The sequence below is a fragment of the Rhodamnia argentea genome, chromosome 6 (assembly GCF_020921035.1).
Source record: "Rhodamnia argentea isolate NSW1041297 chromosome 6, ASM2092103v1, whole genome shotgun sequence".
In the NCBI taxonomy this organism is placed as follows: Eukaryota; Viridiplantae; Streptophyta; class Magnoliopsida; order Myrtales; family Myrtaceae; genus Rhodamnia; species Rhodamnia argentea.
Window position 1 is genome coordinate 25,701,188 of NC_063155.1, and position 26,309 is coordinate 25,727,496.

At 41.9% G+C, this 26,309-nt stretch overlaps 4 protein-coding genes across 6 annotated transcripts; 2 read left to right on the top strand and 2 right to left on the bottom strand.

Moving 5' to 3' along the window:
• Nucleotides 1-894: 894 nt before the first annotated feature.
• LOC115756775 (uncharacterized protein At1g27050) lies at nucleotides 895-2,297 on the bottom strand. Its single transcript, XM_030696687.2, has 2 exons — nucleotides 1,808-2,297; nucleotides 895-1,457 (listed from the first exon to the last, which is right to left on the bottom strand). The coding sequence occupies exons 1-2, from the start codon at nucleotides 2,144-2,146 to the stop codon at nucleotides 1,206-1,208; spliced, it is 591 nt and encodes a 196-aa protein (XP_030552547.1). The 5' UTR covers nucleotides 2,147-2,297; the 3' UTR covers nucleotides 895-1,205.
• Nucleotides 2,298-8,194: 5,897 nt separating this feature from the next.
• On the bottom strand, nucleotides 8,195-10,606 carry LOC115727879 (homeobox-leucine zipper protein HAT5). Its single transcript, XM_030658194.2, has 3 exons — nucleotides 10,056-10,606; nucleotides 9,092-9,501; nucleotides 8,195-8,715 (listed from the first exon to the last, which is right to left on the bottom strand). Exons 1-3 carry the CDS (start codon nucleotides 10,180-10,182, stop codon nucleotides 8,311-8,313), a joined length of 942 nt encoding a protein of 313 aa, XP_030514054.1. The 5' UTR covers nucleotides 10,183-10,606; the 3' UTR covers nucleotides 8,195-8,310.
• Nucleotides 10,607-14,418: 3,812 nt separating this feature from the next.
• Nucleotides 14,419-22,249, top strand: LOC115727824. Of its 3 annotated transcripts, none has more exons than XM_030658116.2 (11): nucleotides 14,419-14,702; nucleotides 15,361-15,720; nucleotides 16,956-17,033; nucleotides 17,110-17,678; nucleotides 18,287-18,922; nucleotides 19,078-19,232; nucleotides 20,306-20,517; nucleotides 20,630-20,763; nucleotides 20,838-21,190; nucleotides 21,273-21,376; nucleotides 21,792-22,249. In XM_030658116.2, exons 2-11 carry the CDS (start codon nucleotides 15,441-15,443, stop codon nucleotides 21,860-21,862), a joined length of 2,592 nt encoding a protein of 863 aa, XP_030513976.1. In that variant the 5' UTR covers nucleotides 14,419-14,702; nucleotides 15,361-15,440; the 3' UTR covers nucleotides 21,863-22,249. The 3 variants fall into 3 exon arrangements, with proteins under 3 accessions (XP_030513976.1, XP_030513985.1, XP_030513993.1); XM_030658125.2 differs by having other exon boundaries at nucleotides 15,368-15,720; XM_030658133.2 differs by having other exon boundaries at nucleotides 15,405-15,720.
• Nucleotides 22,250-22,999: 750 nt separating this feature from the next.
• LOC115727888 (NADH dehydrogenase [ubiquinone] 1 alpha subcomplex subunit 2) lies at nucleotides 23,000-25,523 on the top strand. Its single transcript, XM_030658205.2, has 3 exons — nucleotides 23,000-23,202; nucleotides 23,286-23,392; nucleotides 25,232-25,523. Exons 1-3 carry the CDS (start codon nucleotides 23,117-23,119, stop codon nucleotides 25,315-25,317), a joined length of 279 nt encoding a protein of 92 aa, XP_030514065.1. The 5' UTR covers nucleotides 23,000-23,116; the 3' UTR covers nucleotides 25,318-25,523.
• The last annotated feature ends 786 nt before the right edge of the window (nucleotides 25,524-26,309 follow it).

Sequence of the window (26,309 nt, forward strand, 5' to 3'; positions counted from 1 at the left end):
GATGGGAAAGGATCAAGCTCATCTTCTTCTCCATCCATGAAAGAATCAAGTTCAGCCCTCGCCAAGTCATCTGGTGTGTTCTTCTTCCTCCTGCTGCCACTCTATTACGCCAGGACCGTGTTCATGCATATTATCCGCAGGCATTAAGGGAAAGGAAAACACTTGACTGCGGCTTTTTCTTTGCCAGTACTCAACTGAGATGTGGAGTCATAGATTTGCACCGGTAGACGTAAAGGCGACTACAATGGCTCGGAAGCAGCTTCAACCACCCTCCAAACACGCCATGTCATCAAAGCTTTTCTCGGGCAACATGGTAAAGTGATAAAAGGGGCGAGGATAATGGTAAACCACGATGAAATGACTTAGCGTTAACACAGATAAACCATTGGGAAAGTAGGTACGACCAGGATGGGGAAATGCACAAGTCCAGGCAGTCGGGGGTACAGAACTCGGCGTTAGGACCTAGAAATGCAATCCCCAAAGACAAGTTCGTTGATGCTCAATTGTGATGCAACAAGTATGTCTGAGAGTCCCACCTGGGAGAGGACCTGCAATTTTCTTTTTGGATCACCAGATGAATGGAGGGCACGTATCAAAAAGGGTTCAAAACGGAAGACAAGAATCAATTATTCATCACGATCAGGCAACAATTCTGCGAGTGATGCTCCACAGAAACAAACAATATTGTGAAGCATCTTTGACCTTTTTGTTACCTGCGGCAACTGCCATGTCCAGACTCCCTGCTAGAGAGAGCCCGCACGGACATTACATTACTCAGTAAAGCTAAACTTCTGAGTGAACCTCCTTGGCCCTTCACCCTCTTTCATGAGCACATTTTCAACTGAAAAGATTCGGCATTATGGTGGCAAAAGTAACATGTTGGGACACCTCGAATGATGCAACTACGACAGATTTAAACATTCCATTCCATTCAATAAGGCACCAACACCTCGAACTAATTTACATCAGAAATAAGCAAATTCAATTTCAACCATAAAGACAGAAACTCGATAAATAACCCCGCTTATGCTGTTGAAACAAGTTAAGCAAAGAAGGGGGCATTATATTGCATTTCTAAGAAACTATGAAGCATCGCAGAAAATGAACTAACAGCCTAGTCTAACATATCCTAATTCTTGCTGCCTGCACTTCCTGCCCAATACAGGACCAACTCACGTTCCCATCTCTAACAGTGACTCACGGATTTAGAGGATGTCGTCATAAGCTACGATTCCTCTGCCTTGGAAAGGCGCCTCAAGTGTAGATTCGCCGCCACCGCCCTTTCGAGAATTCACTATAGTTGAAGCGAGCTTATTACCTCGTCCATGTCTGCTCAGAGGCACCTCGGCTCGCAAGAGCTTCGACGTAGAGCCATTCTTCTCCTCCTTTGCTCCAACGCCGGCTCCAACTCCTTCCCTCCATTTGGCGAGCGGATCGGTCGCCCATAACACTTGGACCTGCATCAAATTCCTCATCTTGAATCACAGGTGCGCCAAGTGACGCAACGTACAAAACAACAAGTGTAATTCTAAAGCAAAATGAGGTAAAGTTTGGATTTTTGACAATTGCGCACTACGCTCGCAAAACATGAACGTCTGCCTGCAATAACAGCTGACTTCGACAGCATTCGAAGATAAAAAAATCACGCTCAACGTCTCGCATAAACCAAGATCATATCAACAAAGCCCAAATCAGGTGAAATGCCGAAGTGCGTCCCAAACATAATCAACCCGCACTTCATCACACCCCCAAGTAGAAAACTAGGCCAAACGGGAAACCGCAAAAGGAAAAGAGAGGTAAAGGCTACCTTCTGGGAATCGACGGAGACGCTGAAAGAAGGGTCGCGGGAAGCGGCGATGGCCGCATCGGCGGAGTCCTTGGACCTGTAGGTGACGTAGCCGACTTCGTCGCGGTCGATGCGGATGCGTGAGATCGGGCCGTAGATCTCGAACCGGGACTTGAGGTCGAGGACCGAGCAGTTCGGGGACAGGCCCATCACGACCAGCGCCGGAGGAGTCGACGGCTTGGGCGCCGGCGGGTCGTCGGAGGCGGAGGGATCGGGTCGAGGGAGGGGGCGGCGGCGCTTGGAGATGGAGGAAGAGGCGGCGGGGCGAGAGAAGTAGGGTTTGTCCCTCTTGCGACTCATCGTCTCTCGTGTCGGCTTCGGCCTTGCGTCTCGGGGAAAGGCGAAAGAGGGGGGCGGCCGAAGGAGGTGGCGGACGACGGAGGAAGGCTGGCGTGGTGTGGCCCGAGACCGGACTGGCTTCGGAAAACGAGACTGTTTGACGAAAAAGTTTTGAAGGAAACACAAAAATAAATTTAAAAAAACAAAAGTTAAAGTACTTCCTTTCTTTCTTTCCACACTAAGTGCAGGGACAGTTTTGACCTTTTGACTCCCATTCCAGTTGTTCTGTTTCCTTTTCCCTTCCATTGTTACAAAAGTACTTTTTCTAATTGCGGGGATAGTTTTGACATTTTCTTCTAAGCGAAGTGATCCAAAAATATTTCGATTTATTGATTGTGGTGTTTTTTTTTTTTCGAAGAAACTCTTTTGAGGCTCTTGTTAAGACCATTGGTGATATTGTTAGATATTTCCATGGATATTTCTTATGATTTTTTATATCTATTTTAATTATGGGTATGTGATTTAATTTTTTTAGATAGCCATTCCTTATACTCTTTTCTATTCACACTCTAATAAATACATTTTGTACTCTTTTCTATTCCCGTGAAAATATACAGGAATTCACTCTCTTAACTTTGTACCGTAACCTCTTTTCCCGAGGCAACACTAGTGCGTTGCATCCGGTGCATCGCAAAATCCCTTGATTCTATTTTCCTATTTTATCACTCTCAACTTGCCCACCATGCACCACATATGCACCACATACACCCAAAGCGAAATAAATCAATCCCCATCACTTAGCGGCATCCATTCGAGTGTTTCATTCCGTTTGAGTGAGCACAACGGTGATCGTGTTACGATGTCGGCGATACGCAGCCAAGTCGAGCTTCTCTTTTCCACGTAGATAGCTTTCGACTATGCGGAGGTGTGTCTTCGAATAAGCATGGCTTATTCCGCTTGCTATAGCCACGCCAATCATATTGAACGGGTGTCCCGACAACAAAGTCCATTGCAAGGACGCATGATGTTCAACTCAAATGCCTTTGATTCTCGACTTTTCGCTTCTCTTTCTAGAAGCCCTCGCGGCGTTCACACAAGATAGATCCAGTAGACATCGCCCTGTTGCGGATCCACCAAGCTTGATGCCACACAGCATGTTGGAGTACTGTTTGACATTGATTCAAATTCAATGTGACTCAGCCATCATAAATTTGAGCAATGATGTTAGTGATATTTTAAAATATCTTCTAGATATATTTATGAAATTTCTTTTGATTTTCTATATCTATTTTGATCATGCATGTCTGATTTGATTTCATTTGATAGTCATTGTACTCTTCTATATCATGAGATAAATATGGTTATATCCCTCTATGGAGACATATAAGATCCTCGAGTAGCATAAAGAAAATTGCTCAATATTAGGCAGAGCCTAACTGGCAAGTCATTGGATTTTTGTAGTGCGCGAACAGTGTATAATTTTTTAGCTACAAGCCAAGCGATCGAAAAATATTTCAACTTATTGATTGTGGTGTTGAAGAAACTCTTTCGAGGCCCTAGTAACATTTTAGATATTTTATAGAGATATTTAGAATATTTTTTATGATTTCTTATATTTATTTTGATTATGCATATCTGATTTGATTTTCTTAGATGCTCCTTGTATTCATTTCTATTCATGTCGAAATATACAATAACTCCGCCCTTAATTTGGTACAGCGACTATCTCCTGAGGCAATACTAGTGCATTGGATGCGATTTGCATCCAGTGCATTCTAAAAATTTCATAATTCTATTTTTTTGTTTTATTGTTATCAACTTGCACCTTGTGCACCACATGCCCCCACAGAAAAATAAATCCATCCCCACCACTTGACAGTGCACATTTGAGTGCTTCATTCCGTTTGGGTAAACACACTGTGGTCGTGTTATGGCGTAGGCGATGCGTAGCCAAGTCAAGCTTTTCTTTTCCACGGAGGTATTTTTTGAAGCTACAGAGTTGCATCTCCGAACAGTAATCTTTGCTAAGCATTGCCTAGCTTATTTTGTTCGTTGTAGCCAAGCCAACCGTATCGAATGAGTGTCTCGACATCAAAATCCATCGCAAAGGACACATGTTGTTCGGCTCAAATGCCTCTTGAAGCAGACTTACTGATACTTAGATATCTAAAAGAGCTATTTAGAATATTTCTTATGGTTTTTTATATCTATTTTGATTATGCATATCTAGTTTGATTTCTTTAAATAATTCTCTAATATAAAATCTATAAATAAGCTCCATATACTGTTTTCTATTCACATCAAAATACTGCCAGATTAGGCATTAAAAATACAATTTAATCAAAATAGATATATAGTTCTAGATAAGAGTACATTGAGATAGTTCTCTAATTTGATTTGGTTATATTTACATAAGAATACTTATCAAGATGGTAGATGATTAGGTAGTTCAAATATTGCTTAGATTTTTGGGTTAATATCACGAAAAATACTAAATTGGTACACCTCCGATAAATCTATCAAAATTATTTTTTTGACCCCTAAAAATCCCAAACCGGTACGCCCGCGATAACTTTATTCCAAATTAGTACACACGTGACAAAGTTATCATTCGCTAATTTTCGTTAAATTTTATTGTCAAATTGCTCATTTGGATGGCATGTGCCAATTTTCGATTGTACGCGTTTGAGGTTTTTATCATATATTTATCTAGGGTATATTAATTTGAGATTTTTCGTGATACTCACTCAATTTAACGGAAAACTAACGGAATATAGATTTGTCACAAGTATATCAGTTTGAGATTTTTTATGATCAGAAAAATTAGTTTAATATAAATTTGTCATAAACGTATCAGTTTGAGATTTTTTTATGGTTGAAAAAATAATTTGAGATAAATTTATAATAAATATATCAGTTTAATTTTTTTTTAATTTGAAGTAAATTTATTATATATACATCAATTTAAAATTTTTCGTGATATTAACCTTAGATTTTTCTCCCAGCGAAAGATAACCAAAAGCATGTCAATTGTCGAGTTCAAGTTGCAATCTATCGGTTTTTGCTTGATGGGAAATATAAAGCGATGGAGTGGCGATGTCCAGTCGTTCATCGTCCAGTTCAAGTTGCACAGTCAAACGATGAGATGAGATGAGAAGCAGCGACAGAGACATGCCGGGGCACGTGGACGAGGGACCCAACGAGAGCGACCGTACATCTGGGTTAGGTGGGCCATCAACATCGCCATCGTCATCACGTTCGAGCAGTGGGAAGTACTGCAGACTGTGTCAGTTGTCAGTGCACAGCGGGCGCTGCGAGGCCCATTGGGCCTTCCTTCCTCTCTTCATCCTTTTGACGCTGAACCCGAACTGGGACTGCTCGACGCGTGCCCCCAAGAGCGTGGCCCTACCGAGACCGAGTCCCCCTCGGTCTCCGCCGTCCATCGGCTGCCACATTGCGCGGCCGACTCTCTCGGCGGGCCCCGACCTGAGCCCGACCCGCCGAGCTTCTGAGTGGCGAAGGACGACGACTGGGGTTGCGTGGCGGATTTGGCTGAACCCGTCTTCGACGACACGTAGGTTGAGGATGGCTTGGTTTGCCCACGCTCTTATCCATCTTGGTTCCCGGACGACGCGGCCACGGTGTGGGAAATCCGTGCCCGTGTCGTGTCGATGCAGGCACATTATGTTATAGAAACTCAGATTCGCAATATGACACGATCTATCGTCCGCATCGATGACAAGAACACGGCTCGACACGAATCGTGTGACGAAGATTATACGAAGACGAGCCAACACAGCCGCATGATACGCCCAACGAATTGAAATATCGCCAACATCGAGGCTTAATAGTCAATATATAAAAAAATCAATCCTTTTACATGATCATGTCCGACGGATTACACGTAAGTCGAACGATCCTATCTCGCTAATAATTTCACGTCCGAGTATTCGGACACAAGCGCGATCGACCGCTATCTCATGGATCGTCGCGAAATTGATCCAAGCTGAGATTACCTTCAACTCAGATTCGTCAACTTAATTTCGTGCGATTACGTCGTAGAGTAGAAATGCCCGGGCCCCAGCCGCAACAGCCAAACTTCCTCTAACGATCCTCTCTTTTCTCCTTCTGCCAAACAGACTCATTCTTCAGTTCCCCACAAGAAATACCATACGTACAGCTTTTTCTTTGTTACTTTTCCTCCTTGGACACGAAACACTCGCTTCTACAGGCAAGAAAGAGAAAAATAAAAATAAAAATTGCATGCTTGGACACACGTAGTTCACATACGGTATTTATTTTTGTGCGGCGGTTTCGGGACAAACTTTTAACTCAAAAACTAGATTTGGAACCATATAAATTTTTTTTCTCACCGCTCCCTCCCTCTCACTCTCTCTCGCGTCCCTATCTTCGGCCGCCGACCTTCAGTTCACCAGTCACCATCAACCGATCTCAGGACCGCTGGTCGCTACCGAGGCCCGTTGATCGACAACTATAGAAATTTTATGTGGTTATCATACGAAATTATGTTATGAAAATATAAATTTTGTGTCGTTATCAAACGCAGACTCTGCTCAAAAACTCGTCCAAGAATAGAAAATAGAAAAATATATTTCTGGCCGTAAATAACTCCCGAGAATAGAATGGCTATCATTCGTCCCTTAGCACTCGGTGCAATTTTTTTTTTTTTTTACAGATAACAGATAACATACGAAATTAAACTTCGTGGGCATTTTTATTTCCGCTCTCTGAATCAGGGAATTGCAAAACTCTGTTTCATCCGCTCTTTGATCTGAGTCTCTGCAATCTAACTGAGGTTGAAATTACTTGTCAAATCAAAATCAAAAACAGAACCAGAAGGAGGCGTATTCTCCCTCCCAGACGGGCAGATCGGAATCAACCAAACGACCCGAGGCAACTTGCGGATCTTTCTCTCCACGAGCTCCAACGAACAAGCGGGTCCTTTTCCGCTCCTCAAATATAAACAAATCTCGAGCGGCGATGCACTGCATATTCGGCGACGATGACCCCAAATGCACACATTACATCACCCCCCCAGTTCGCCACGCTATATTTTAAATATGGGAAGGAGAGCGAGATGAGCGTTATTCGCGGGCGACGACTCAGCGTCCGTCCAGCGACCGGCTTACATGAGCGAGAAAATATTCCGCTGCGGGACGCGATCTCGACTTGCAGAGACGGCTTCATGGACGCCATTATAGTAATGGAATAAAATAAACTAATGGAGGGGGGCCGGATTATCGATTCCATTGATTAATTACCCCAAATGACCGAAGCTGTCAACGTCCGGCATAAATGGAGGTGCTCCAAAAATTCATCGCCAATGGAAGAAGTTTTCAGAGGATTTTGCCATAGCCCTCCCACCCCCACCCCCACCCCCATTCCCATTACTCTGACTTTTGAGTCCCTTTCCCATCTCTTTCACGCTCTGTGGCGGGGCCTGGGATGGCGACGGAAGTGTTAAGAAACTACGGGGAAAATGGTGTGCACCATTTCTTTTTGGGGGGGGGGATTCTTTTTTAAATTTCGGGTCGCTTTCACCGGCTTTGTTTTGCGATAGTTCTGTTGTCGCCTACCAGAGCCAGTGCCCACGACTCCTGGTTCGTCCATGGGTTTCTGAAACCACTCAGGAGTCGTTCTGGGTTTTGCTTAAAATCGACGGAGATATTACTTTCCACGGATGGGTTCATTGGGTTGTGATCCTGGGGAAGCGTACGTTTTCGTAATGAAATAGCTACTTGATACATGTCAAAATTGGAAGCTCGTCTGTCGAGAGTCCCGACCCTTGTTTTGCAGCGAGAAGTTCTGAATTGTAAGATCATCAGATTTGGGTTTACAAATCCAACTTCATCCAAGAGCAAGAACTCAATGAGGAGGCTTGAAATCCAGATAGGCATCATCTGTTTCAGAATTTGGTTTTATGTGAAAAACTGTGGCCACAGATTTAGCAGAGCAAGATTGCGATGCCCGTTATGCCTTTTGTGCGTTGCCTTGATTTTTATTTTTGTACTGTCGAGAATGGTGATATCGACCCACAAAGGATGCCAATTCAAGAAACCACCAGAATTTTACTTCTTGTTCTACTTATAGCTTTAGATACATCGTATCCAGAGCCTCTACTCTTCAGCTGCACGCCATTTATCCTGTAACCAGTTCGTTTTTACTCAGTAAGACCAGGACCAGAAGGGGTTTTCTTCAGCTGGGAAAGCAAAATTGCAAGAAATTGCAGGTGGGTTCTGGTGGAAGGTGTATCCATCTTCGAATCTGGGGAGGAATTCCAGGGGCAAGAGGCTCTTGCCGAAACTGTCGTCCTCGTCCTGCGAGAAGTCCGAGCAGTCCGCTGGTTCGAATCCGTGGGAAGAATTCGCGGGCTCCAGCAGCGAGTCCGAATCGAACACATCGCTCTTGGCCGAACTCGCGTCCTCTTGCTTTATGATTGTGGCATCCACGTTTGAAACATCCTCGAGAGTTGAGGGCGTGGTTGGTTTCGGCAACGAATCATCAGCTTGGAGCGATCTCTCCTCGCTTCCTTTTGCTCTGCTCCTCAGTTTGTCTTTGAGAGAGAGGACCTGATCGACAAGCAAAACAAACAAAGAATCGTTGATAAAATTACAGCCAAAAATACCATGAAGCCCAACCAATCCGAATGGAAAGAGAACTAATCTAACAATGTGACATGCCCGAATCAGTTCTGCGACTCATATCTCACATGTCAAAGTTTGGCGCAATTAATATTTTACCAAATCTAGATCATCAAATGTTGCATTCCTCTATGTTGTTCTCCTACTCTCAAATGGCAAAGACCGATTCACAATCTGTCGCCCCAACCGTATTATAGTTGTTAATCATCTGACATGCCTTATTGCAAAGCTTTAATTCCCAGGTGACATTGATATGTGAATTGTCCATAAATTAAACTAGTCGCAATCGAGATCATTCCATTACCTCCCCTTTTAAACTCTCCTTTTCTTTGATAAGCTTGTCATGATCGGCCTTGAGGCTCTCGTAGCGAGCTTTGAGCAAATTGAACTCCTTCTCCAGCTGCTTGGTCTTGTACCGGGCTCGCCGATTTTGGAACCAGATCGCGACCTGCCTCGGCTGCAGGCCCAGCTCCTTGGCAAGCTGGATCTTCCTCTCAGGCTCGAGCTTGTTCTCGACCTCAAAGTGCCTCTCGAGGAAATGGACTTGGTCGGCCGATAGCCGCCGCTTCTTCCCAGGAGGCTGAAAGCTTCCGTCGCAATAGTCCTCTTCGATGGCTTCTTCCTTCAGATCAATCTGCCGGAGGTATGGCCTCGGCGCGGCGTCGGTGTCTCCTCCCCCACAAACGTCCTCAAAATTGACCATTGATTTTGAACCTGATATTTCGGTACAAGAAGCGGAGCATTACATCTAAAATAATCAGCAAATTTACTGAAATCCACACCAATTTGAGGTAAGAAAACAGAGTGAGCGGATGAATGAAGAACCCTGACTTACTAGACTCAGTGGCACATTAAAGTTAAGGATGATGAAGCAACATTAGAGTAAAAAATGCATCTTTGGACTGTCAATGTAATGTTTGAGCAGAAAGCTGGCATCTTTTTTTTTTGGTAAAGAGATAGCTGGCATCTTTGCTTCTATAAAGTTACAAAATACACAACAGGGCCGGGGATCGCTCTGCTTTTCAAGGGGGAAAAAGGAGATCAAGAAGATGACTGAAACGGAAAAGCTTTGAACTTCTCTAGTTCTCCCAATAGAACAAGACCCAAATTTCCACAACCGAGTACGGCTCGACAGATTGCAAACTAAAGGAAGAAAAATGTGCTTTAGAACACCTTCCAGAAACAAAACAACAAAAACCTGAAAAAGAAAGAAAACCCAGAAAGCAACCAGAAGAAAAATTGCAATTCCAAATGTACAAGCTAATCACCATGACGAGCGGCCGAAGTAGGAACCCAGACGGACTCAAGAGCCTCGGAAGAACTTGGAACCAGCGTTTCTTCATTAGCGAAAGTGTCCGAGTTTGTGTCGGCAGAATAGGGTTCCCCGCCGGCCATCACTCGTTTTTTTTTTTTTGGCCCTTGTACCGTGCCTGTGAATTATGACTTCATACGAGCATTAAGTAGCCATGATTGTGCTTATAAAAGCAAAAGATCTTGCCTTTACGGGACAACCTTGGGAACGTAGTAGGCTTGTAATGGAGAATACTATAATAGGAAGTCGTGTGCGCGTTGAGAAGAGTCCAGTACTTCACCCACAAGAGAAGCAAGAATTGTGGGGAAGTATGAGATTCGTTTTTCCTTCTTTCTGGCTGAAGAGGAGCTCGAAAGTTTGAAAGCGGAGACACTTTTTCTTCCCTACTTGTGTTCTTGATCTGCGTTTTCTTTCCTGAATTGAAAGCTGGAAAACTTGAGGGCAGAGTGGGGGTAGAGGAGAGGAGAGAGATTCTGCTTTGGGAAGGAGAGAGAGAGAGTTGCTGAGTCTTACGTGATTAGCTTGTTGAAGGGACATCGGCCTTCTTTTTCTCCTCGGGCAAAATCGACAGGTTCGGTAGTTTTACAATTCAGTCCCTGCGGCCCATCCTCTGGTAAAGAATGATGAGATGAAGAAAGTTACTTTGATTTGTGCCGTTTAAGAAGGATAGAAAAATCAAAGCGACCAAATGGAGACAAGCCATTTCTTCATCCTTTTGTCGAACTTAATTTTTTTCGACTGAACAAGACCGGCCAAACTCGCAAGATTATCTAAATTCGATCGTAATTATGTTAAAATAGAATTGATTATAATTAGATGAATGATTTCATATTTAAAGATCTCGAATTTTATATCATGCTCTCGAGGATTGTCGCGTGTTCAGTTTAACACATTAAAATAATTGCACATTTCAATTTCTCCACAAAAACAAAACAATGAATCATTCAAAATCCAAACAAGAACAGGACAAAAAAAGTGATTTTATCTTGGTTTACACACAAGAGAACATCGCTTATCGAATCGAAGATTTCGTAACTCGATAAGTACGAATTTTGTCGGTGGGAAAGTTTTGCATTAAGTGCTAATCATCTTGTCCAATGTCGAGTTTGGTAAAGCTCATCCTAGTCCTTAGATGTTAAATTGGGCCTAGTGAACTCCAAACTCATGTCCTAAGCATTTGAACTATTAAGTGCTCTTGGAAGTGACCGGGAGCACTAGAACGGTGTGGATCACAGATTCACAGGCCTCCATCCCTTTCTTTAGCAAATCCATAATCATTTGACAGCGAGATAATTATTATTACGCACGACGCCTTTCTAGTGAAAATGAAGGGATGGTCAATGAAAAAATCCGGTGATTAGTTGAGCTAAAACTCGAGATTAAGGACGGGGACAACTGAAATTGGTTTTTTCCCCGTAAAAGAAAATGAGGTAGGGGCAAAGTGGTAAATTCGTTAGGGAGTAGGAGAGGTATAGATGACAACGAGGAGAGGGGGGGGAAGAGAAAGAAGACAAAAGCAACCTGTCCAATCCATCGCTCTCGAGGGGTAGGATCGTAATTTTAGGGGGGGAAATTGAAGGCGATGACTCATCACCCCCCGCTACCCTACCTGTGGCCCTTTTATTTTTCCTTTGTTGGCCACAACCTATGCTCTTTAATTAAGGGATGTGATCTCTGACCGAAAAATAAAATAAAAAATTAAAGGATTTGATCAGTGGGGAGATCTTTCTATATTTTTTTTTTTCAGAATTATAATATAATTACAAAATTTGCAAATTTTATAATTACTAAATCCTAAAACGGTTATATTTTTGAGATAATTTTTCATATCACCTTACATTGCATAAATTTGTCATGTCGTAAAAATGTTACGTCAAGTTAAGACCGGATCATATGACAAATTTGGGAATAGATTAAAAGTCGATAATTCTTTTAGACAAAACAAATCTCGAGCCAGATTTGAAATTTGTGACCGGATTTAAAATTTTGAATTTTTTAAGAAATTAGGCCTTAACTAAAGACCCTTAAAAACATCAAAGGAAATTGTTTCCCGTTATGAGGCTGATGCATTTGTTCCGCGTCTCACAATAACTTCTCTTAATTCTTAAGGTTTCTTTCGCGATAAAAACCTCTCGTCGTACCTCTTTGCTATTTATGCTATCTTGATTACCACATAGAGCATCGTGATATAGAAATCACAATCCGCATGGACATAGAAGTCAAGACTAAAAATCGAACCTTGATTGCGATCACACATGATTAGAGATCAATGACCTCGATGGGACCCTTGTCAAGTTTCATTTTTTTTAGGGGGGATTCTTTCATTACTTTTGAGTATACACATTTATCTAATTTGGACATTCATACCATCATACATGTCGCAATGAAGGATGGACGATAACACCGCAGGCAATTGAACTTTTGTTCATTTTCCAATTAAATACCATAATTTTTTTTGTTCAATCAAGTGTCTCGGATTTTCAAATTAGGCTCAATTTGGTGCTTTAGTTACCCTCCCTTTCCCCCATGTGCATTGTCTACCACGGGAATTCCTAAAAATGGCACGATCGGTGGGCATCTCATGCAACTACTAAGCATTCTTATTTTGTTAGCAATGAGTGTCTGGAATTTTTGAGCGCATCATCGATTCCTACTCCGTGTTAAGATATATATTATAAGACTAATAAGTCGATTGAGAGCACGACTATTTTTTTCGTTCCATACACGTACACGAGATAAGATGGCCCCGCCTCACGTGAATGAACAAAATTTTAGGCAACAAACTTCATTTATTTTGCAAAAAATGAGTGTTTTATATAATTTTTTTTTTATTATTGGTCCCGTATATCATTTGAAATAATTAGTTAATGAAAAATATTTTTATTACCAACAATAAATTGCATCTAAATATTTGCGTAGATAATGTAATTTTTTTTTCCGCTCATTCATTTTTGTAAGTCATATAAACGATGATTTTAAAAAATATATTTTTAAAATTATTTATTTTCCGTCGAATAAATGAAGCTTAATATATTGATTTTCCAAATACTGATAGCGCACAATATAAGAAAAGGATCACAATTTTTTATTTTTATTTTTTATCTCAGTAATCAATCAGCGATTTGGAGGACATCTTAATAAAAATCATTTGACAAATTGTTAAAGTACAAAGGAGATTTTTTCGCTTCCTTTGCAGACCATCCCCGACTCGATCGGCCAAGGCCGCTTTACGACCCGACCTACCCACCCGCCGCATCACCCCCACACCCAAGTCTGAACGGCCGTTCAGTTCTCGGTCGCAAACGACCGAACCGCGACAACGATACGGAATCCCCTGGGGTCAAAAGGCCCATCTGGGTCAAACAGCAAAGGGTGTTGTTGACCGGAGGGAAAAGAAGGACGGCCAACTTTCAATTCCTCGAAGGAAAAGAAAGGGGAGGGGGGGAAGAAATTATGGAGTTCCTTTTTGATGAACTCGTGCAGGACGAATCCTTTCGCGATGCTTTTGTACAAAGGCAAAGCAGATGGCTTTTGGATTGGAATAGTGAAGAAGGCATTTGGGTCTACTTTCTCGCGGGGGCAATCCGACTTGCTCTGAAAATTCAAAAAGACGAGATGCGGGGTCATGGGGTGGAAACTGGACTTTTGGTTGGTTGGTGGGAGATGTCGTGGAGCAAGTAAAAGCTCGGAAACTGGGACGAACTTTTCTTCGAACGTAGGTTGGGGGTAGTCGTGATGGTGAACGAGGAGGTGGCGTAATCTAAATAGTCTTAGAACAACCGCTGTTGGTGCGTAGGAGGACGTACATCTCTCGTTTCTTCGAAAAGACCTCGTAAAAGACAAAAGAGCGAATTCTGTTGCCATTCTTTTCTAGCCAATTTTGGTCAGCTAGGTGGTATTTATTTTTTCTCATTTTTTTTTCCTGTGTTATTGTAGGCAAGGGCCTGGCAACCCTCGCCTAGGCCCTTGCTGGCCACGGGCAGCCCTTGCTTGGGGCAGTCGAGGGCGGCCTTGTCTATAGCCAGCAAGGATGGCCCTCGCCAAATCGGGCGAGGGTGACCACGCCTAGCCCCTGTTGGTGACCGGTAGGTTGGCCATTGACGAAAAGGAAGGAAAATAATAAAAAAGGAGAAGAAAGGAAGTAGATGAAAAAAATTTCTTCGGTCAGGCTTTTTTCGAATGCAGATTTTATTTGAAATAATATTTACTTCAGACTTTTATTTAAAATTTTCGAAGAAAAGGTATTTGGTAGGATTTTCTATGCTCTGGGAAAAAAGAGAGCCCCGCAAACCGGGACAGGCCCATATCGTATCTTCGGGTCGGGCCCATTGGGCTCTGCACTAGCATCGGCATCGGTCGAAGCGGCCGAAGCACGTCGGCTTTCACTTGCACGTTCAGATCCCTCCACGAATTCAGTCGCAGGAGCGAACACGACGTGAATCTCCGACCAGGTGAAGCTCGCGCTCGCTCATCTCCGCACTCTCTCGACCGGTTGGTGCGCATTTCGCGTCGCCGAGCTCAGATCGCGTCCTCTGGCCAGCTTTGCGTTTTGGTTTATGCTCCGCGAGATTGGTCGCTGATCCTCTCCCGGACTCGGATTTCGGTATGCTTCCCAGTTCAATTGCATTTGGTTTAGATCCGCTTGAATCGTCTCGCGTTTCTGATCTCTCTGGGCGCTCCTTCTTGGCCTTCTTTTGCATTGTTTGCACTGTGTATAGTTTTTTCCTTCTTTCGATTTAGTTCTGCTTCGGTCTTCGTTAGCGGATTGTGGATGCTTTGTTTGCTAAGATTCCAATGCGTTTGGGCGTGCCTGTTGACCTTCTCAGTCAAACTAAGAGAGTTGGAGATGGAGATTCTTCTGTAAACTACATATGGAGCTGCTTAAGGGAGTTGGAGATCGGGCTTTTGTTTTTGCCTTTTTTCCCCCCATGGAGCCAAGCAGATACTGGGTTGTCATTGATGGGCACTCAATGAGTTCATTTGAGCTAAGCAATGTTTGAAATGCATTCTCCGTTCATGTATCTGTGGAGGACGCATACTCTAACAGATGAGTTGATAATCTCTATTGAATTGAAATAGGCATTGGTTAGGTTACCAATCAACCTAAACCAAAAGGCATCCACTACCTATGTTTAGATGCCAGTTGACTGTAACTGGATGAGGTGACGCCTCTTTGGATCTTGAAATTGTGCCAATTCATTTGTGTCTTTTACTTTTGGTCTATAAACCTGACAGATGCTCCCTCCTCTACGCTTCTCGAGGTGCCAGGATACTTACATCTGCCTAGCTTCCTTATAACATCTAGGCGCCAATATTTTAGCAGCGTTTTGCTGTCTAAGCAATGAATTTTCTGCGGCCCTCACCAACTATTGCTGCTGAACAACCGAGTGTCAACGGAAGCAATACCAACTCTCATAAAATGTCAAGAACTGTGACAACTTTAGAGGGTCTGATTGCTGAAGATTCATTTCCACCGATTGATAGCGCTGAGGATTCTGGCGGGGAGGCTGCTAGATATGAGGATGCGAGCATTGTCGGTTCAGGTACAAGCAGTGATGCTTCTCTCCTGGGGAAACATTCAGATGTTTCCGAAGAAGAAGGATGGATAACGATCCCATCCAGTAAGTCCTAACCATGACACTGGTTCTTTTAAAGTACATTTATTTACATGGCACTAACTTGAACAAGCATGCAAATTTCCTATTGCCACGTATGAGCTTACATGTTCAAGAAGTGCCACCCTTCACTTTCAATGTTCTTTCAGCATGCATTGTCGAGAAGAGTTTTTGCTTCTCCTTTAGTCTAATGCTTGCTGAAGATTTCATTAAATTTTTAAAAGTTTTGGACTTCCATTTGCCTCATGGAAAGGGCATTAAACGAGAATGGGAAAAATAACATTTGATGAGATATTGAGTACCACTTGCACCTGATGAAATGGTGTGCATAGATATAGTGTAGCTCATATAACTAGGGATTCTTAAAATAAGGTCAATCTTATGAAGTACATGTAGCGCGTGTACTCATCAATATAAATGAGATGAGAAATCAGTCTTTCTTTCTTAATATTATCTAGGTTTTTAGACTCATTTGATTGGATATGGACCATGGAGGGTAGTTTCGTTCCCATTAATTGACGTGTGTGGCAAAGTGAAATGAATTTCAATCTGTATGAAGTTCCAAATTAATGCCTCCTTTGTTACTGCATTTTCGTAAGAGCAGGCAATTGTGGGTTTGAATTATCGACACTCGTTTGATAATGTAATATGTAGTGAAAAAAAAATTATAAGTGTAACTCGGAAAAATAAATAGTTCAAAAGTTAGCCTTTTCCTTGCATGCGATTGAGACTTTTACATCTTTGTAGAGAACTCTATTGAGATTAAGTACAAACTTTGTCTCAGCTTAAATATATCATCTTGTTAAACTGAATTTTGTGAAGTTATGGGCATAATATTCTAAGATGTATGCTCCATTTAAGAAAATTCGGAAGTGTCCAATCTAATTCTGCGTCATTATTAACTGAAACGAGTTTGCAAATTTTGGTTCCACATCTATCATTCTGACTTCTCCTTTCGCATTCTCCTGCATATCTGCTAATTGAACAAGGCATATTCTGATAACATGAGATGGAAGGTCCTAGAATTATGTCATTGACTAAGAGTCTAAGATTGAGGTGGTGTACATTTAACCATGTCAAAGTTATGTAGGATAACTAGGGTGAGGAACATCATCTTGCTGACCTCCTATGTTGCTTGAAGTTCTTGTTAATTAAAGTTTTTATCCGCTACCATGATTGACACATCAAACCTGTCTGGATGTATTGATTCTCTTGCATCGATTCTTAATCTCCCCATGCAGAAAAACTTCCTGAGAATTGGAATGATGCTCCGGATGTACATTCATTGCGCTCTTTGGACCGCTCTTTTGTTTTTCCAGGTATCTGAATTTGCGGTAATTTTTCTTCAGCTCATATGGATGTCGTACTCACTGTGTTGAAATCAACTTCATCCAGGTGAACAGATTCATGTGTTGGCATGTTTGTCAGCGAATGAGCAGGATATGGAAATTATTACTCCCTTCAAAGTTGCTGCCGTTATGAGTAAAAATGGTATTGGACAGAGTGGCAGAAAGGTGAATGGACTTCTTGGGGATGGCACGGATGCAGTGTCGGATAATGCAGAAGTGCATGCAGATGGTCAAGATACAGAGCAGAATGGTGTAAACCTAGTAAAAGGGAATTCTGATACTCAAAAGGACTTTTCTGCTGGTGAATCTCTGCTTAGAATGGAAGACCAAAAACGAAAGACGGAAACATTACTGCAGAAATTCAAAAGTTCTCATTTTTTCGTCAGGATAGCTGAGTCAAATGACATGCTTTGGTCAAAGAAAGGAGCTCGTAAGACGTCTTCTCAAGCTTCTGGCAAGGATGATCAAAGTTCTACTGCAGATGAGAGCAGTGTTGCAAAAGATGTGTCATGGCTCAATGCAATAATAGATAAAGGGAATTTTGATGCCAATGTCTCTGGTGGAGTGGCGAGGAATACTGTTCAATGTCATTCTCTTGCTAATGGGGATGTAGTGGTATGTTTGACAAGTCTCCGAGATTCCTAATATGTTTTTGTGGTTGTGTTGCTTCTTTGATAATTGGAGAAGTTAGATATACACATCGATAAAATGGGAATTATGTCTCTACATTCGTCCCATCAAATCAAGCTTCATTCAAGTCCAGAGCACGATAAAATATGCTTCAATTCAAAGATTGGTTGTCAGATTCAACATTTTAGGGCTTTCGAGATCGTGAACTATGCCTTGTATGGGTGACATGCCTCTCCTCCTTGCTTCCATTTTATGCTAACATGAATTATACTAACACAGGGATGGTTAGCACATATGCAATCTGCTTCTCCTCCTCTCTAGACAAACTTTTCAACCCTTCATTTGGTTTGTGAACCCTATGCAATGATCTTGTGGTAATTACGAACTTTTCCTGAAACATACACAGGAAGTCTTTTCTTTTAGTGTTGTCATTGTCATGATGTGCGCCAATCTCCAACTTACACAAGAACTTCTGGAATTTGTCCCTGTGATTTATGATCAGTGTCATATATGACACGCTGGATAAATTAACTACTGGAACTAGCTAGTTCAATTGGTCATTTTCATTCTGTTTCTTCTTTGGAAGGATGCAGGTTCTTCTCCAAGTGAATGTTGGCGTTAATATGTTGGAAGATCCTGTCCTTGAGATTCTTCAATTTGAGAAGCACCAGACCAGAAATATGTCTACCCATAGCAGGGATGATGTCTTTCATGCAAATCAGGAACCTTGTGGAGAGCTATTGACTTGGTTGCTTCCCTTGGACAATACTCTTTCTCCACCAGCTCGTTCGTTATCACCCCCACCTTTGAGTACCAATCCTGGAATTGGCAGTACATCTCAAAGGACCAACCTTGCAGGCACCTCTGGCTCTCAGCTCTTCTCTTTCGGCAATTTTAGAAGCTACTCCATGTCTGCACTTCCCCAAACTACTGCACCACCACCCGCAACTGTCACAACACCTAGCTCTAAGCCAAAATTTGAACTTGAAGATTGGGATCGGTTCTTGTATCAAAAATTTATGAAAAACCAAAAGGCTGGTAAAGATGAACTTCTATCGTTTAGAGGTGTCTCACTGGAACCAGAGAGATTTTCTGTTTGTTGTGGGCTAGAAGGTGTATATATACCAGGAAGAAGGTGGAGGAGGAAACTTGAAATCATTCAACCCATTGAGATTCACTCTTTTGGTGCTGACTGCAACACTGATGATCTCCTTTGTGTGCAGATAAAGGTGTATCCTCTGCCTCTAACTGAATCATGTTAGAACCAGCATTTTATTTCTTAGAGATAACCGCATATCTTGTGATATGGTCTTTGAAATCATATGTATCGGAGTAGTGCATGCTAATGCTGGACTCACTGTTCTTGTTGTGACTACTTCTGCAGAATGTTTCTCCAGCACATCTACCAGAGGTTGTGGTGTATATAGATGCTATAACAATTGTGCTTGAGGAGGCCGTGAAAGGTGGACCTCCACTATCCTTACCCATTGCATCTATTGAAGCTGGAGATGAACATAGTTTGCCAAATCTAGCTCTCAGGTTTCCTCACTACACCTATCTCTGTGTCATTAATTTCTTGTGGTCATAGCATTTCTATCATGGTCATCCTTTTTGTGATTGGCGCAAAATGATGAGTGAATCTGCTATTTAGAAGAAAACTTGTCTTGAAGGATTTCTTAACCTATTATTCTCAATCACACTCCACTGTGTGCTCTAGAAGAAAAGTGCATGCTGGAAAGGAAGATTTTGCCTACTCACTAAGTGTCAGCAGGCAGAAATGCTTTGTGGCTTTTCAAGCTTGTCTCATGTCTTTCATTGAAGTAATGTTCATTCATTTAAGTAATTTTGGCTGATGAGTTGTGTGAATCATTAGTAGATAGCCAAAGAGATGCCTATGCTGGCAACAAGGTTGTCAACTGGGTACCTTGGGGCCACAGACCATTTTTAACAGGTCAAACTGGGTCAAAACTGTTTCTACTTGTTCACGTAGGTAGTTTCAGTTCAGAGAAGAAATGGGCTCAGATTGAGGTAACAACCCTTGACATGGTGACGTGGATTCACCAGAGGCTGGTTCTCCATTGATAGAGCTGCTATCTTTTCTATCAAAGGATCACCTTACTGCCATTGCGAATTAAATTTCCCTATCTGGTCGGCTGCAATGTGGGGCTTTCTGTTCCCTTTGATCCACCATGGCACCAAACGTACAGTGAGATTGCGTCTGTTGTCGTTTTTCTTGATGCAATACCAAGACGATAATATAAAATATGGCTTGTTAGTTCAAACTCTCAGGGGTGGTTGGACCAGCATGTGGACCGTTGATTGTTTCGTCTCAGTCCACTTTAAAAAAATATTGGCTTTCAGACTCTTTCAAGTTTCACCATACTAATCTGGTTGTGCAAATGATAACATTTCAAGACCTTTATTTTGGAAAATGAAATGTCAGCAGGTTAAAGAAATTTAAATGCTTTAACTTTTTTTGTGAAATGATCATATGAGGTTTTTGACCATGCAGAGTTAGGTAAGTGCTAATGAATTTTGGATATTCAAATTACTACTTTTTTATTGATCTGTACTCCCATCACCTTATGGAGAGTCATTGATTTTCATTGCAGGAGAGGTGAAGAGCACTCTTTCATGCTTAAACCAGCAATTTCTGCGTGGAAGAAGTTTAGTGCTCAGGATCGAAAAGGTACTCAGTTGTCACAGCTCATGGGTGGAAGCACATCAGCTCTGCATGTTTCCTCTAAAATTGTAGAAGGGAAGAGTAGTTCTTCAGCATCCGATCACTATGCAGTAATGGTATCATGTCACTGCAACTACACTGGTACTTACCATGCATTCGGATTGATTTTGCTTCTCAAACTCTCATTGGATTTTTAACTGCTTCATTTATTTGAACTTCCTTTTCTTTTGCATATTTTATGTGCTCGTTGCAGAATCAAGATTATTTTTCAAGCAGCCGACAAGTTGGCGACCTCGCATCTCGAGGGATATCATGATATCTGTTGCTTCTGAAATGTCAAGAGAATGTCCTGGCCCCAATGGCATGGTCCCACAGCTTCCCGTACAGGTGTGACTTAGTCTGAGGAACTCTTTATTGTATCAACCGTTTGTTGACACTTACCTGAGTTATTTCAATTCCAGGTTCTAACACTCCAGGCCTCAAACTTGACATCAGAAGATCTAACTATGACAATTCTTGCACCGGCTTCGTTTAGTTCACCTCCTTCTGTACTTTCTTTGAATTCCTCACCCTCATCACCTATTAGCCCATTTTTAGGGCTTCCTGAAGTTGCTGGAAAATACAACAGCCACACGCATGGCTCTACAATACAGAAGTCAGGTGTAGTGGCTCCTTCATTAGACACTAAGAGCGAAATTCACGGTGACACCAAATTGGTCTCTTTCAATGAGCAGGCTTCCCCAGTATCAGATGTTATTTCAACTTCCGGTTTCGGTTGTACACATTTGTGGCTGCATAGTAGAGTTCCATTGGGGTAATCCTTCAATGCACTTCTACTTTATTTCTTCCCTTATTAGTCGCAGCGGTGATTGAAAGAGTCCTCATTTTAATCTCAGGTGCGTACCTTCTCAAACAACGGCAACCATCAAACTCGAATTACTCCCTTTGACTGATGGTATAATTACCCTAGATACTCTGCAGATTGATGTGAAGGAGAAAGGTAACTCCATTATCTCACTCTCTTCTTGCCTTTTTGATGGATGAATTGTCCAAAGGAAAGCATAGCTTGGCCATATGGCACCTTTACTTTGTGTTTGGCCGCACAATTATTAGCATGGCTTGATGGGGCATGTCACTTAATATCCAGACTTTGGGTATCTTGTGTGGAAAACGAAAAGCACTGTATGGGTATGTATACGTCTTTGCAGTAGTGTCGTGCATTTATCAAGTGCCTGTTGTTGCCTGCTTACCATGTGCTGAGCATCTAGTATTGCTGTTGGGAACTTCTTGATAAGTGTTGGTGTGAAGATCGAGTGTACTCGTGTTGTACTATGTAGCCGTCCTCTGTCTTGCCCTTGGATTCAGATGGTTGAGATTTAAAGATCCAATCCACGTGCTTCTTTCAAAAATCGCAGGTCTTACATACATTCCAGAGCACTCGCTGAAGATAAATGCCACTTCCAGTATTTCCACAGGGATTATTTAGAATCAACATACTACAGATGGCTATTCCTTCACACCCCTTATAACCGAGTGAGAATATTCAAGATCCCATGCTGAGCCATCAGGCAGTTGCATGGGGCATTCGTTCATGCTCTCGACGTGTAGCCCCATATGTTTCTCCTTTTTCCAGCAGTGCTTCGGATGGTGTGTCGCTGTGTGGAATTGAATGTGAAAGTGAGTTGCATTTTCGATGTATTGCTTGGATCACGAGTTGTATAGCAGGATATGAGGAGAAAAGCATTCTTTGTAATACCCCATGGTGGGATAGGACTTGGCACGTTAGATGAACTTGAGAGTGCATGGATTGTACCCCATTGCTGTAGTATCTTGAGAGACAATGTCATATAGCAAAGAATACTCGATTCTCGCCGTACTGCTTCAAATCTCCAGGATCTCTTCTTCTCAGTTACTGGACTTTTCTTCTTTATCCGCTCAGACCGCTCGCTGATGGGTGGAAGTGGCTATGAATAATGGATGAGAAGAAGGCCTGCGATTCGAGTGGCATTAGCTATGGAGATGTGCGCTTCTTGCAAGTTTTGTAACGAGTTGAAGACCATTATGCAATTACGAAGACGAGATATAGTTGCCTGATAAACGCATGTTTATATCGTATGGAAGACCAACATCAATAAGGAGACTAGATTCCGGACATTCTACAAAGGAATCGCGTTTGCCGTACTGTATGTATCACAAGAGTAAATAGCTATCAACTTGTTATGCTCATCTATCACGCCCTGCTTATTCTACTCAACCCATTTTTTGGTCATATATTCTGTTTGTTTATTAACTTGCATTTAATGTCTTTATACATTTAATCAATCATCGATGTTAAGGATACATCGGGTTTATTACATTAAAGGGTGTGCTTGTTTCGCAAAAAACGAATTAGCTGAAGTATTTTTTTAATAAAAAATGACCTTTTATTTATAAAATAAATAAATGAAAATTATGTTTGTCGTTCAGAAATTAATTTAGACATAAAGTGTTTAAGCGAATATTTGAAAAAAGTAGTCTTTTAAGTAAAAATAAAAAATTCGATAAAAAAAAAGTAAACATAAAAAGTTAATTGCCCAATTTTCCCCTCACTTACAAGACGAGTGTGGCATCTTAAGACTTACCGCACGTGGGGACAGCGAAGCGAAGAGAAGAGGAAGAAGAAGCAAACCGCGAGCTTCGTCTCCTTCGCAGCACATCGATCTTCTTCATCAACCGAAGTACTTCGGCCAAGTTACAGAGCATGGCGTGGAGAGGACAGCTGTCGAAGAACTTAAGGGAGCTGAGGTTCCTCTTTTGCCAATCCTCCCCTGCGAGCTCCTCCGCGAGGTTTGTGTTTCTTTGTCCTGACCTCACTCCGTATTGTGAGTTCGTCGATCGTTCATACTTGCGGTTCGATTGGCTTGGGTTAGGTCGTTCGTGGAGAAGAATTACAAGGAGCTGAAGACGCTGAACCCCAAGCTCCCCATCCTGATCCGCGAATGCCGTGGGACCGAGCCCCAATTGTGGGTCCGATATGGTAATACACCTCGCCCAGCATCGTTCGCTTCCATTTAGTTTGATGCAATTGTGTTCTCAAGGATTCGCATTTCGTGAGTGTGGCCGCACGAGAAATTCAACTTGTCATTGGGTAAGATAAGGATCAATGGCCGTGCGTTGTGAACTCTCTTCTAATTTTTGCGGCTAAACAGTTCAGGCTTACTAGTATAACGACTGGTATACTTGTATTTAGAGCGTATCCTCGCCAAATTGGTGAGTCAGTGGTCAGAATTTCGTGGCTAGAGACGGATCAGGGCATTGTTGGAGAAGTGGAAACTGACTAATTTGTGATTAGAGTAGATGGCCCAACACGCTACCTCCACGGGTCATAGATCGGGGCATTTTGCACAATAGATCCGCTGCCAGCTTGCCAATTACATCTGTAGATGTGTTTCCTTTTCTAAATGATTTTATGGGTGGCACTGCCTTGGTGCGTCTTACTGAAATCTATATGTTACACAAGAAAGGTGATTAGAATTGCTTACCATTTTGCTGTTGGTACTTGGTAGACTTATTATGTTTCTCTTTTGCAAATGCAAGTCGATTCGGTTCTCTTCCTCAGCGAACTTATGGCCTCTCTCTAGTGCCAAGTTAGTTCCACTTGTTGGTGATTTAATTTTCTAGTGAAATGTCCTGGAACTTGAAGGTCATTAATGATACAGATTGGCCCTATAAGTACCTTATGCTTTTTGCTACTTGTCCATTGGCGGTTGATATTGTGGAGCAACTTAACAAGGAGGATTCCTGGAGTTGTTAATTACATCTCTTGAAGTAGTAGAATGATTTTTTTGCTGTTACTACTGACCTTTAGCAGTTTCTTGGAAAGATAGTTCCCAAGTTTTGCCATGTATTGGGTAGAAATCTGTCAATTGAATTGTTATCAACCACTATGGTATATCTTGTCATTTCATCTTTCGGAATCTTTTCTGTGGTTGGGGTTGCTCTTCATCCTTTGTCTCACCGTTACTTCCTATATGTGCAAATATGAAACTGCGTTGACCAAAGTTTTGTGAGCTTTGATGTCCAATCTTCCCTCTTTCTCCTTCGTTACAAACTTTTTGCCAGGCTTTGGATGAGAATTTCAAACAATAACTAGTTACCCCATGTTAATGTCTTTGCTTTTCAGTTGGATTATTTGTATGAATAACCAAAACCTGTAGAGAATAGGTTGAAAGAGATGATTATCTCTCCAGTCTATGCCTTTGTTATCCTCTAATCGATAATGGTGGTTTGCCGACTAAAGAATTTCTAGGAATCCCATGTATTGCCCAAATTTCATGCCATACTATGTCAAGCTTGTAGTTTTCAATGTGTTCTTGTATTTAAGTGTGCAGCTTGTTGGTTTATTGATGTTGTGAAACAAGGTTGGGCCTGAAAAGCAAAGAAATACTGAGTATCGGAGTCCTTTTTTATTATGATTGAAGTATGGCGAGCTGTGCATTAAGAAAACATGGTTTCAATCTCAGTTTAGAGGAGGTATGCTGTAGACACAACCAAAAGAAAGTTGCAACAATTCAAATTTAGTAAGACAGCTATTAATCCATTATGTAACTGTGGAATTTGCTTTTTTGTGATGCAAAGCAAAGATGACAATTTTGCTTTTGTGATAGAAGTTTTAGCTTAGTGTGTTAATTATCACTCCTAGGCAGCACATCTTATCAAGCTTTTTAAGTGACCCCGTGATGTACCAGCTGTAGGTGCCCTAGTTCTATCCAAAGGAAGTTTTGCCTCTATCTTCTGTTTGTGTTCCTTTCTCTCATTGCCTCAATTAATTATTCCTGTGAAACCATTAACGTATGTTATATCTTGTTTAATATAGACTTCGGTGTGGAGAAGGGCATCCGTTTGGACGGTTTGAGCGAGGAGCAGATCTTCAAGGCACTCAAAGAATTTGCAAAACTGTAGCCCGATATTTTTGGTTGCGCCATGCTGAATGAAATAAATCATTTTTCTACAGGACCATCCTGTTAAATCTTTGTCCTTTCTGGGATGATTGCCAGGTGTTGGAACTTTTCTGTTATTTATCTGTTTGCAGAATCAATCTGAACATCTGCTGCAAGTTCAACAGATACGGATTATGACCAATTGACAATGGTCTTTTGGGGTCTTAAGCTTGGTCGATGATCGTGATTAATGTGCAGCTTGAACTTGCTTGTTGGTCGAATTGTCTCTCTTGTTTACTAAGGTACAGCTGGTTGGGCTCTCCTGCCAAATTCAGCAAAAGTAGCTTCTCCAGGATGAACGTGTGATGTACTACAGCTCCTTGAGGTTATTAAGCAAGCGCGGCTATTTCAACCTCCCGCCGAAGAGCCTAATGAAGAATGTGAACCCGCATAGAGAAACTTTGTTTGTTACCGTACAAAGGATGCTTCACAAGAAAATGCAATTCGCCTAGGATTGAGTGTAGAATCGTTCTAGTCCAGCTATTGAGTGGATGTACAAATCATGATCAGCTGGCAAAAAAGAATTCGAACTGCTTTCCTGCCTCATTTATCTCCGAACCGTCCAGTTACACTGCCGTGTCACCACAGAGCAATGCTAATTTATTTGCGCACTGAGATGTTCACCATCCGACTTGACTAACACGCATGACATCTTTGTATACGGATCGATTAGGCCTAATTTCTGGATCTATTTGAACTATTACCGAATTCCTAGAATTTTAGGCTTGATGGGACTATGCTCTTGCTAACTTATGAGATATAACGACAGATCAAGTGGCTTGACTAAGCCAAATTTTGCGTAGTACATGGTAATCTTTCCGACATTCGAGTTTTGTCAAAAAGGAAAAAGGGTGGGTTTTGCGCCCCCTTGAAACTCCCGTCGTCTCAAGAACTCGGAGAGAGAGAGGGAAACTCTACTTCATAGATGATTTATTATTATCTTAGGAGAACGCT

What these genes read in the sequence shown, in the direction of transcription:
- LOC115756775 (XM_030696687.2), bottom strand. Translation starts at nt 2,146, where the DNA reads ATGAGTCGCAAGAGGGACAAACCCTACTTCTCTCGCCCCGCCGCCTCT. An exon ending in TCTCCGTCGATTCCCAGAAG is followed by an intron (nt 1,458 to 1,807) that starts GTAGCCTTTACC and finishes AATTTGATGCAG; the next exon opens with GTCCAAGTGTTATGGGCGAC.
- LOC115727879 (XM_030658194.2), bottom strand. Translation starts at nt 10,182, where the DNA reads ATGGCCGGCGGGGAACCCTATTCTGCCGACACAAACTCGGACACTTTC. An exon ending in TACTTCGGCCGCTCGTCATG is followed by an intron (nt 9,502 to 10,055) that starts GTGATTAGCTTG and finishes CCGAAATATCAG; the next exon opens with GTTCAAAATCAATGGTCAAT. An exon ending in AGGAGAGTTTAAAAGGGGAG is followed by an intron (nt 8,716 to 9,091) that starts GTAATGGAATGA and finishes CTTGTCGATCAG; the next exon opens with GTCCTCTCTCTCAAAGACAA.
- LOC115727888 (XM_030658205.2), top strand. Translation starts at nt 23,117, where the DNA reads ATGGCGTGGAGAGGACAGCTGTCGAAGAACTTAAGGGAGCTGAGGTTC. An exon ending in CCTGCGAGCTCCTCCGCGAG is followed by an intron (nt 23,203 to 23,285) that starts GTTTGTGTTTCT and finishes GGCTTGGGTTAG; the next exon opens with GTCGTTCGTGGAGAAGAATT. An exon ending in CCAATTGTGGGTCCGATATG is followed by an intron (nt 23,393 to 25,231) that starts GTAATACACCTC and finishes TGTTTAATATAG; the next exon opens with ACTTCGGTGTGGAGAAGGGC.
- LOC115727824 (XM_030658116.2), top strand. Translation starts at nt 15,441, where the DNA reads ATGAATTTTCTGCGGCCCTCACCAACTATTGCTGCTGAACAACCGAGT. An exon ending in TTGCCAAATCTAGCTCTCAG is followed by an intron (nt 19,233 to 20,305) that starts GTTTCCTCACTA and finishes TTTTCATTGCAG; the next exon opens with GAGAGGTGAAGAGCACTCTT. An exon ending in CATAGTAGAGTTCCATTGGG is followed by an intron (nt 21,191 to 21,272) that starts GTAATCCTTCAA and finishes TTTTAATCTCAG; the next exon opens with GTGCGTACCTTCTCAAACAA.